The sequence below is a fragment of the Amborella trichopoda genome, chromosome 6 (genome assembly GCF_054954075.1).
Source record: "Amborella trichopoda isolate Santa Cruz 75 chromosome 6, AtrichopodaSantaCruz75HAP2 v2.0, whole genome shotgun sequence".
Lineage (NCBI taxonomy): Eukaryota > Viridiplantae > Streptophyta > Magnoliopsida > Amborellales > Amborellaceae > Amborella > Amborella trichopoda.
The window spans coordinates 50,935,615-50,946,713 of record NC_142341.1 but is presented as its reverse complement, the minus strand read 5'-3'; the positions used below and the strand labels follow the sequence as shown (position 1 = coordinate 50,946,713).

Sequence of the window (11,099 nt, the reverse complement as noted above, 5' to 3'; positions counted from 1 at the left end):
CTCATTAGATATCAAATCGGATGGCTTGGTATGATAATTTTTTTTGAAATTTTCTATATATTCAATTGGACTATTACAACAATCTATTTTGAAATGTAAGGAAAAAAAATGATTGTATTTTGTAAACGATCCTAGTTATGAAACTGTCACTCTTTGAATATTATAGAAAAATAATTTAATAGGGTTACAGCCTTATCAAAATAATTAAAGCCTCAGCTTGTAACTTACAGAAAATTACAATTCAAGCATAGAAAATCCTGTACATGAATCATCTTGGCTAAAATATTATGGTTGTGCAATAAATTAGAATTTTAAGATTTAAAAAGATTGTATATTGTAATCCATGATCTAGAATCTTCTATTTCGCTCAAGATAAGTGTTCAACGATATTGAAGATCTGTACTATTTATTCAGTTTTAAATTTTACTGATGGCATTGAAAATATATTTTAGAGCATCGTGGAGATTTTCGTTGTCGACAGTACTTTTATTTTGTTTTTATAAAGCCGAGGCCTTATAGAAACTTCATCCACGATCATATCCTCATTTCTTTTCTTTCAGTGAGAGCAATGGAGTCTGGAAGTTCTCCTCCATCTCCTGGTGTTGCACCAGTTACACTCTCACACTGTATTTCTGAGCTGGTGAGGTTCATACTATCGCTTCATCTTGAAGAAACCCAAGAATTTGATCTAGGGCTTACTAAGGATTATTGTTTCTCTCTCTTGAAAGAACAAGAGCCAGTGACGCTGCATCCTCCCCACCATTGTTTAGATGGAGGTATTTTGATCTCAATTTTGTCTTTCTAAATGTTGTCGTTTCATCTGTTTTATCTTTCTATGGGTTGTATCTGGAAAAAGGATCTTGAATTTTTTATTTCTGGAAAATTTCGTCCATTCGCTCTGGTTTTGGTGAAAACTGCTACCATGGAAGAATATTTATCTGAGTTTCAAGTTAAAGATGACTCAGTTTGAATTTGATTCTTTTTTTGTGTGCTATTTTGTGCAATTAGAAGTGGTTTTGTTGATTTGTTCAACTTCCGAAAGATCAAGTTAGATTATTGCTCTTAGTTTATTTTGGATTCATTGTTCAACAAGAATTGTTTAATAACATTTTAGTTATACCGTGATATTGATCCTTTCTCTTTTTGATTCTTTGTCTGTGCGTATTCTCTTTTTTGGGTAAGTAAAACGGGATGTTGTGCCAGGATTCGAACCCTGTCCATGTGAATGCTTAGGCGTAAACACTAACCAGAGAGTCTTAACAACTTAAGTTGTCTGTGAATATTCCTTCATGGTTATATTTCCAATGATTATTTTCATCGATTTTCTCTGTGAATTTTGTTATAGCTACTTGAAAATTTTGTTGAAAACAATTGCCTCCAACTAATTTGACTTGTGTTTTCTTTTCTGATACTTGAACCCACAAATGTCTTTTTACTTTGACAATAATAGCATGTTATTGATAGTAGACACCCATTGTTCTGAAATTGTGAAAATGATGTACATTTGGGTGCTTTATGTTTTCTCTATTGGAGAAGGATTCTGGTCTGATTTATTGGATGCCTAAGAAGTTATTTTTTAATGGTGTATGGATTAGGAATTCGAAATTGGTTCTACACTCTCAGGCGACTAAAAGTCTTAGTATCAATAATTTGAACATACCCACTATAGATTTTTGGTAAAGAAAGATGTTTGAAATAAACCTTTTTTTTTTTGTGGGGAGGGTGGGGGTGGGGTTAAATCAGTGGGGATTGAATAACCTTGTTCTGATAGGGATTATGCTTCTTATCTAGTATATTTAGCAATCTCGGTTCCATTTTAACTTGAGCGGTGAACTTGAGGATCCTAGAGCTGTTTATTCTTATCAGATATTGGTGCAGACACTTTTGCAGGGGTTCCCCCATATCCCTTATACAATCAGCTGGCATCAGCAATAGATCAATGCATATCTTCTAATAGTGTTGAGGAAATATCGGAATCAATATGGAAATGGGGGGATGAAGCTTTGATATCTAAAAAAAATGAGTGGCAGAAGTTGATTATGTATGAAGGATCACAGTTGGTGAAAGTAAGCATTATCTTTATACAACTACTTGGACAATTGATTGATGGTATTATGATGTGCACTGTTTTATGCAACTAATTCAACATTATATTATTGTGTATAGATGTTGCAGGGTGTGAATTATGAGCTACATGTTCAAGAACCTTTCTATTCACTGTTAAGGGGTATTCCTTCTTTTCCACACACACCCATGAATATCTTTACAACCATGAATATCTTCCTTTATGTTAAGGTGCATTACAACCTAAATCTGGTGATATATTTTGGTTGATAGGCTTTGAGTTACTCAAGAGAGATTGAATGTCCTTAGTCATTATTTTTGTTGTCTGCAGTGGGGAGAAAAACAATTGAAGGGAGGTGTGCTATTGGCAACTACAAACAGTAAGAATATTTTAGTTTTTGTCGTTAATACTTGTTTCGTATCTGCAATGAAGATTCTCACATGTATTTTTCATTTGAAAGCTACCAATGATTGCGCTTCATTACTGAATATGGTCTCATTTTATTGAGCTCGTAACTTGCAAATGCATCTTTCAGCTAAAGCATTGTATCTCCATTGGATCATTTTGCTACTCGAAAACTTGAATTGATTTGGATTTCACAGGTTGCTTTCTAAGCAGACTTGGTTTTTATTCGAACAGTGTTGGTTTGAGTGAAAGAGTTTTACATCGTTTGTTACTCCATCAAGAAATCACATAAGTTGCATCTCTCCAGTTCTATTTTTTGTATATCTCATTTTGAATTTCCTTCTTATTTTCAGAATTTCATCAGGAGACATGCTTCTTATTAACAAATGTTTAATATTAGAAGTTCAGGTAACATCTTCATATAATTTGAAGACATGGATTATATGTTATGTTTATTCATCATGTATTGCAATTGATGTTATGTATATTGGTTCCACATCTCAAAGGCAGTTTCATGCTTTATTTTTTATGTATAAAATATCAAATTTATGCTGTAGATAATATATATGAGTGTGATTGTGTGTATATCGTTATTTGAAATGTTGTGGCACAAAAGTGTCAATTTTTCAATACCTATTGGTAAAATATTTATAAAAACCTCGGTTTTATGGTATCACTGCAAATGAAGGGAAAATAGAATCTTTGCATGTTTCTATGCATAAGTTGAACACGAGTAAGCCCCCACTTCTAATGTATATTGTATGTACAAGAAACAACTTTCATTGTCTGCTGATAAATAATGTACATGCTTTTGCTTTCAAATACTATGTACTTGTGTTCGCTATGTAAGCTCCCATTCACATTAATACATGGTTGTACTGATTCAAGGATGTATCTTTCTACCTATCAGGAAAAGATTCAGTTTCTCTGTTTGAAAAGCCTTTCATTGCTATCGTGTGCTACATAATTTAGTGAGTAAAGGAGTAAATGAATACATAGAGCGAAGTCATTATCTTGAAATAGCATTTGTGTATATCTGTCTCTGAAAGGGTTTACATCCCTGTGGACACATCTTATTTTGCAGGATGTTAAATGGTACAGCTCATTCTATGATATGATGGAGGCAGAGGGTCTCGAAAAGGTTCTTCCTGGTGTCAAAACACTTGATGAAGGTGAATGTCATAGGCTAGCCTTAGAATGCATTAATTTTGTCTAGGAAGGAATCTGTAGAATTTTTGCAAAATGCTTTATGGAAATACTTACAATGGCTGCAAAAGTTCTGCATCCTAATGTTTCTCCAGTCATATTCACCAAGATTCAGGCTGTGGTTGGCTAGGCTGAATAATCAGTCCTATTGACTAATGTCTTCTATCCTTATAAAAACATTATGAGATTGTTACAATTATTTAAGAAAGGTTAGAGAATATCATGAAAATCCTTTAAAATAGTGAAGATGATATTTTTTGAATAATCTAGGAAAACTAGAAAAACCGACAATTCATATTGAGTTCCGGTGTGCAGATCTATCATATTAAATTTGACAGTGACAATAATTTAAATATTATGGGGCATTTTCTATTATGTCATTTTATTTTTTTCTGTTCATCTAATATGAATTAGAATTCTGAAACTTTGAGCAACTTTACTTAACTTTTTACTGAAAGCTTCTAAATAAATTTGAAATTTGGTAACCTCCATATTTGAGAGAGAGATAATCCATGTATCTTTATACTTGGTTAACAATTCATTCTATCATGAGTTTTTCTACCATGTTTAAAATTAGTATATCTTGTATGACGTTCATTTTTGTTTGGTTATACATTGTTTGGATGGGGTTGACTTTTTTTTGAAAGTGGTTTGGATGATGTTAACTTGACACTAAACTTGTTGGGAAACCACTCAAGCTTGCTGGAAACGCTCTAGGACTTCTTTCCTAGGATTTTGCCATTGTCCCAAAGATAATAGAGGATTTTTTATATTGTTGGGGTTGCATTGGTTAGGAAGATGTTGCAATATGCTGATATGGTTGTCGTTGACCCTGGTATCACATTGCATAAACCATAGTTCACTATGAGTCGACTATGGCATGACTGTTACGTCCCTTGATCTGGTTAGAGAGAGAGGGTTTTGAGTGCTGAGGATGAAAGGCAAGTGGGGAGAGAGAGAGAGAGAGAGAGAGAGGATTTTGAGTGCTGACGATGAGAGGCAAGTGGGGAGATAAAAGGGAAGAGAGAGAGAGATAGGTAGCTGGGTAGGTCGGTCGAACACCTTTTAAAAAGAGTTATACTCGTATGGATTTCCAATGAAAAGTCTGGCACATATATTTCCATAGAACATGATATCAAACAACATATGAATCCTTATAGTGGGTAAGCTTATCCTAATAGTGGATTATTAGTGATATCTGATGCATTCAAACAGAAACTGAACGTTTGGTTAGTTGTGGAAGTATTCTATGTGGTTGTCAGATATCTTACTGTTGCTTTGATTCATGTATAGTTTGCAGTTTCTCTTTTCCTGTCAAAGATATTCATATGATGCTTAGATTAATATCTACATTAAATTTTTTCTTCTTTCATCTGATGAGTGCTTGGACTACACTAGAATCAGAATGTATAAGACTGCAAAACTGTCTAGCTCGTGATGCCAATGCCTAAGATTAAGTCTAAAACCATGGAATATATCTGAAGAGAACGATTACCAACTCATGAACTATGTTCAAAGTTCTGATAAAGATTTATGATTATCAGGTGTAGGCATCTACCGGAGATTCTACACACAAGAGAAGGAAAAATGCCAGGGTGTACTAGGAATATGTGTTTCAAGACCATCAGCTCAGCCCTATATTTCAATGGCGAATATTATTTCTGTAAGTTTATTGAAGTCAGCATAGGACAGAATCTCTTGTTCCTTGGTCCGCAAAAATGTAGTCCAAACTTGGTACAGTTCCATAATATCCTGGTTATCTGTTACCCAGTTTTGTGTCTTTTGCTAGTTATTGTATATGTTGGTTTGAAGATTATTGTACTCACTTTGTGAGATTCAAAATGTTAATCTTAGGAGAGGTGGTAAGCACAATAGTATATGCAGTACACTCTTATGCTTATATACAATGACAAGAATGTCAGCAGGTTTACAGCAGGAAAGCATGATAGAGCCAAACTAAAGGACAAGAATGTTCTTGTTATTGTGCTAAATTTTATGGTTGTTCAATAGAAAAAGGCCCAAATCAAGGAGCCCTCCATTTCTGGAGTTATATAAGAAGCTGTGTTTTGAAAATGCCAGGACGAACCAGAATCACCCAATGTGAGCTGTTTGCTTCTTGGATGCTTGGAATGGCCCAAGGCCCTCCATTTTTCAAATTTTATTATTATTATATTTTCCTGATTCCCCACGGGTTTGTCAGGATGACCCAGGGGGTGATCGATTTGAAGTTCCGATCTGACTTTCAAAACACGTTAAGGAGTAACACATGATGTTAAAGATTTTGGTCTGGGTCTCCTTGCATGCATGTTGTATACAATTTTCAAGCAAATCTCCCTGCCTGAGTTGACACTACTATGTACTATTCTCTAGCTTTTGCATCTGTAACAATCAAAGTAATTATGTTGTAACCACTGGCCAGGGCTTGGGTTACGAAGGCGTAGGAAAGCTTTTGGGGTTGAGGCATACGACTGGTACAGTTTTGGATGGGCTTCCTCCACCTAGATCAGAACTTCTATCCTCATTTCTGATGCCTTATACACCAAATGTAAGATACATCTCTTGATATGGCCTGATTGTCCTTTGGCTCCATCAAGAATGTCTTATTCTACTAGAATTATAGAAGTGTGGCACTAATGGTCTAGTCTCATGAAGACAGCTCTCAGCATTATTTGCTACACATCTGCATGCTTGTAAGAGGACTTGGAACTCACTTATTGACAATATTGATTGGGGAGCACAAAATACACAATGAATTGACCTTTTAAATGATCCAATAGGCCTACTATAACTTACGTGATAGAGGATGTGAACAACCATTCTAAAAACTGTTCATGTTAATCTATTATCAGAGCTGAACCTTAATTACTTAACTTCTTCAATGGTTGACAATGGGTTTCTGCATGATTGCTGTACTTTCTGCAACTTCTGGATTTTAAACTTTTTCTTGTCCTTAACAAATGTTGCATTAATTCCCAGTATTTTGCTTTATTGACAAAGCTGTTAACTGAGCATAGATGGATCCTTCCTTGATTTTTGAAAGTATTTGATCAATTTCTGCATCCTCAATGTATTCAGTTTTTCAATCTCTTTTTTTTTTTTTTGGGGTAATTAGTTTTTCAATCTCTTAATATAGGCTTTTTGTTTTTCTCCTTCGTGTTTCAATGTAAATTAGTTTCTGGAGTTTTTCAAAAAACTCATGTATCGGGCATCAGGCATAACCTCGTTCTTTCTTGACTTGTAAGAATCAACTTAAACATGAAAACATAGTGAGGTAAAAAAGTGTAAGTAGCTTTACTAAGAAGAAACTGATAATCATACCCGACTATTTTTCTCTGTATTTTTAGTTTCACCTATTGAGCTACCTTTGAGTTATTACCTCTGAGGGCATTTTAGTCACTCTGACCAAGTAAAGGTATTAATATGACTAGGTTCGTCTTTAACTTGGTTAAGTTACTTTAGATCATTTTCTTCACAAAACATACTCTAGATCATTGTTCTTATTTTGTCATCAGGTAATGCAACAAAAGGCAAGTTTGTGAGATCTAAACCCTACTTTGAAAATTTTAGGTCATTTGAAGATCTCCTATTCCTTTAATTGCCAACCTTGGCTGTGCATTTAGTTCCTGAAGGAATGAGACTGTAAACTACTAATGTTCTATGTCAAAAGATGAGTTTGAACTGAGTCTTACACCAATATTTGAGGTTCCTTGCTAACTAGATGGTTGACCACTGGGTCGTAATATCAGAAGTTTGCATTTTGTTATTTGCTAATTAGTTTGCGATTAATAACTATGCATTTATGAACATGGTTTTGCATAAGCAAGGGATTGACTATTATCTTGTTATGTTGAATTGCATGGCATCAGACACCATCTTACATATATTTTTTTCCTTTAGGGTTCTGTAGCCATGCAGTTTATCTTTCAAATGTCTCACTGTTACACTGTTTATTAAATGAATGAAATAAAACATGAAAGGCAAATATAAGTAGGAGGAAACTGTACTGGAGTGTTTTTTATCTTAGCCTTGATGCTGGACCAACTTTTTCTTTTCTAAACATTGTTGGAGGCTAAAGGCAATCTCCTGACAGTTGGAGCAAGGGCTTTAGCCAAGCACGTGAGCCGTTGCGGGAAAGGATGGTGGGGACGTTTAAATCGCAATGGTAAGCATGTTTTTGAGTTGAATACGCTACTTTATAGACATAACCTTGGTTTAGATCTTTCCTATTGGATATGGCTCCTCATCATCACTATCCCTAGTTCATTAGTTCCTTCATATGTATCTATTATGATAGTAAGTGTTCAATGACTTGAATGAAATCAATTACCACTAAAAGGAGAATAGTGTTCTGTACTGGTAGCTTTTCAAAAATAAGTATTTCCTAACCAAGCTAAGTTATGCAGTTCATTTCAACTTTGTAGAATTTCACCTTTCGTTCCATCAAATTAATAAATTGAGTCTGCATCTTCAGATTCTCATAAAAATGCTCTTGCATTGGAAGTCATCTTTCACATTACGACTCATGCTTGTTGGATGAACATCCATATCGTGAAGCCTCATGGAGCTGTATTTGAAATTAGGGTCACTGAGGGTTATGGTGCCCGTTGGTCTGGTGATGGATCAAGGGTATGTGTGCGCTCTATGTTTCTCAACTATTAATTTTCGGGATTGTATACTTAGAGACCGTTTATCTTTTGTTACAATGAGGTCGCAATTGCTACTAGCGATTTGATGTCAAGTTGATGGCTTGGGGCGTGTCACAAGGTTTGAGAAGTTTTGTTTTTTTAACTTTGAGTCAAGTCAATAGTATACTCACAACCACCCGATTTGAGATCTGTGGACAAGAGTGATTGTGAGCTCTTTGTATTAAAAGTGAATGGTCTTTGTGTATATTTTTCGTTAATTTTCCCCTTTTTTGTTGTTCTCTTTCCACTTTTATCCAACTATTGTTTGAGATGTTCTTTGATGATAGACTCGATAACCTTCGATACAAAATGTTGTGTTTCTGTGATGGATTAGCCGTTTTCTCTGATGCTAACATTTCTTGATGAAACCTACCTTTAGATTTGCATATGTGAATTTATTTTTTAAAAGAACGAGACTCTCAATTTTTCTCCTGGAAATGTTTGCACCAGCTTGACTGATAGATAGGGAACCGGGCAATATTGTCATTGTAGTCCACTTCTTCATGCAAATATGCACATATTAGTTCTTGATTGTGAATATTACAAGGTTTTTCAAGTTTAAGAAGTAGAAATATTTTCTTCAGTGTTTAACATTTTCCCCTTTTCTGGGATCATAAGGAATTTTTACTTTTGAAGTATAAGAATTGCCTATATTTTTGGCGTGTTTCTGTGTGGGCATGAAGATTCTGATGGATTATAAACTGAATCTAAGTTTTGTGTTTTCCTCTCCAGTTTATTGGGTTTCTTGAGCCACACATGGATGATGGCCATTCAGTTGGAAACACTAGAAACAGCCAACTTTTTTCTCTTCGTGAGACTCTCTCTCTCTACCCAGATGTTGAGCAGAGTGACTGCAAATTCAGTGCTAACCATCATGACTGCAATCCCCTCTCCTTAGTCTAGATGCTTGCCATGAGAGCTGATTCTACCGATGCTTGCCCCGAGTGATAGAGAAATGATCAGAGAGGTGGAGTTTAGTAATGCATTAACTGCTGAATTTCAAATGGTGTTTGCAAATTCATAAGACAGGCAACCAGATTTTGAAGTTAAATGGAAGTTAGAATTTTTCTCACTAAATATAAAGTCAGTCGAGTGAAAAGCTGCATTTAACCATAGGGTAGAGTTGCATTGTAGAACAAGAGAATTCCTTGACAGGGTTATGTTAGATTATGTTAGGGGGCTCACATTATATAACATTTTATAATTGTACTCACTAGTACTCAATAAGGTAGAGTTGTTCTTCAATAAGGTAGAGTTGTTCTTAAAGGGTTATGTTAGGTTATGTTAGGGTGCTCACATTATATAACATATTATAATTGTACTCAATAAATTTTGAACATTTAGACGTCGTTTGGATATCTGGAAATATATTGTCTGTGAAATATATTACTGGCGTAATATATTACTATGTAATTATTGTTTTGGTAGTATTTAGATGCAATTTGAGAAATATATTGTTATTGTTTGGTTATGTTTGGAACAAATATAGGAAATGCATTACCAACATTTTACCAATATTTAGATGCAAACTGGAAACACATTGTTATAGTTTGGCTATGTCCGGAAGAAATATAAGAAATGTATTATCAACATTTTACCAGCCCGTATCTATAAACTATCATTTATTTCTTTTTTATCATAAAATTACACTAAAATGCAGAATTATCGTTTTTTTTATTTTTTGTCATAAAATTTCATTAAAATATACAATTAAAATCATCCTCACACCATTTTAAAAAGATTTCTAATAATAACGTTATAAACATTCTAAATGTTTTTTTTAATAATAATTTGTACCATTTTAAAGCCATCATGACATCATTTTTTACTTATTTTACATACCTTTGGCATTTACATAGAATCACATGGTTTTTAACGTGATAAATCATAAGAACAATATGATTGGAATAACATGATTTTGTTATGATAAATATTATTTTTATTTATTTATTATAGAAGTCTTTCAAATGTTTATCTATATAATTTCAAATAAACAATAAATTTATGATATTAAATTTAAAATCTCTATGATACGAGTTAAAAAATGGGAAGAAGTTTGATCAGTAAACTAAAAGGTTTGTTAATTGCAGTGTAAAATTTTGAGGGATTGGAGGGGACTAAAGATGTATGGTATTTCAATTGAGATTTTAGTAATTTTTTATGAAGATTATGTTGTGTGAAATTTTTTATTATGATTGTTTGATGTAATTTATCATTGATTATCGATTTTTATGTTTATTATTTTGTTTCTATATGACAGTTGATGCTTTCAGACGAGGGAACAAGCTTAAAAAGGGAGGGATCATTTTATTATAATATTTTTTTAATTAATGATAGGATAGACAAAATGTACCCGTCACCCCGTAATAGATTTTTCATCTTTCTCCGTGTATAATGGATTTATTGATTTTTAGGTAAATCTCACGTAATATCTTTCCATTTCCTTGCGATTAAGTGTACCAAACGGTGGCAATGCTATATTTCATTGTAATCTATTTTCACGTAATAGATTTTCAGGTACGAAAGGGCTTATATACGCTTGTTTTATAATACAATATGTTTTTAATAAGGGCATTCTTGGTAATTAGGAAAAATGTGACATCATCCACATGGTTTTGGCGTTACTCATATGGAGTATTAAATACCACTAATGTATTTTATATAGGTGATGTCACATCCATGTATATGATGTCACACCTCTTCTTAAATGATAAAAAATACTCTTACTAAAAAAATGT

The 11,099-nt window shown here is 33.7% G+C and overlaps 1 protein-coding gene across 13 annotated transcripts; it reads left to right on the top strand.

The window, feature by feature from the left end:
- Positions 1-232: 232 nt before the first annotated feature.
- On the top strand, positions 233-9,761 carry LOC18448720 (RNA-binding ASCH domain protein). Of its 13 annotated transcripts, none has more exons than XR_016057305.1 (11): positions 233-776; positions 1,879-2,066; positions 2,167-2,227; positions 2,396-2,444; positions 2,824-2,878; positions 3,555-3,642; positions 5,221-5,339; positions 6,096-6,221; positions 7,767-7,838; positions 8,148-8,302; positions 9,094-9,761. XR_016057305.1 is itself a non-coding variant. In XM_006858781.4 (11 exons), exons 1-11 carry the CDS (start codon positions 569-571, stop codon positions 9,262-9,264), a joined length of 1,314 nt encoding a protein of 437 aa, XP_006858843.1. In that variant the 5' UTR covers positions 233-568; the 3' UTR covers positions 9,265-9,761. The 13 variants fall into 13 exon arrangements, 7 of the variants coding, with proteins under 7 accessions (XP_006858843.1, XP_020531972.1, XP_020531974.1 ...); XR_016057307.1 differs by having other exon boundaries at positions 7,752-7,838; XM_006858781.4 differs by having other exon boundaries at positions 7,745-7,838.
- Positions 9,762-11,099: the final 1,338 nt, after the last annotated feature.

Coding starts and splice junctions, on each gene's coding strand:
- LOC18448720 (XM_006858781.4), top strand. CDS start 569: ATGGAGTCTGGAAGTTCTCCTCCATCTCCTGGTGTTGCACCAGTTACA. Junction 2,879..3,554: donor GTTTAATATTAGAAGTTCAG/GTAACATCTTCA, acceptor CTTATTTTGCAG/GATGTTAAATGGTACAGCTC. Junction 6,222..7,744: donor TGATGCCTTATACACCAAAT/GTAAGATACATC, acceptor ACATTGTTGGAG/GCTAAAGGCAATCTCCTGAC.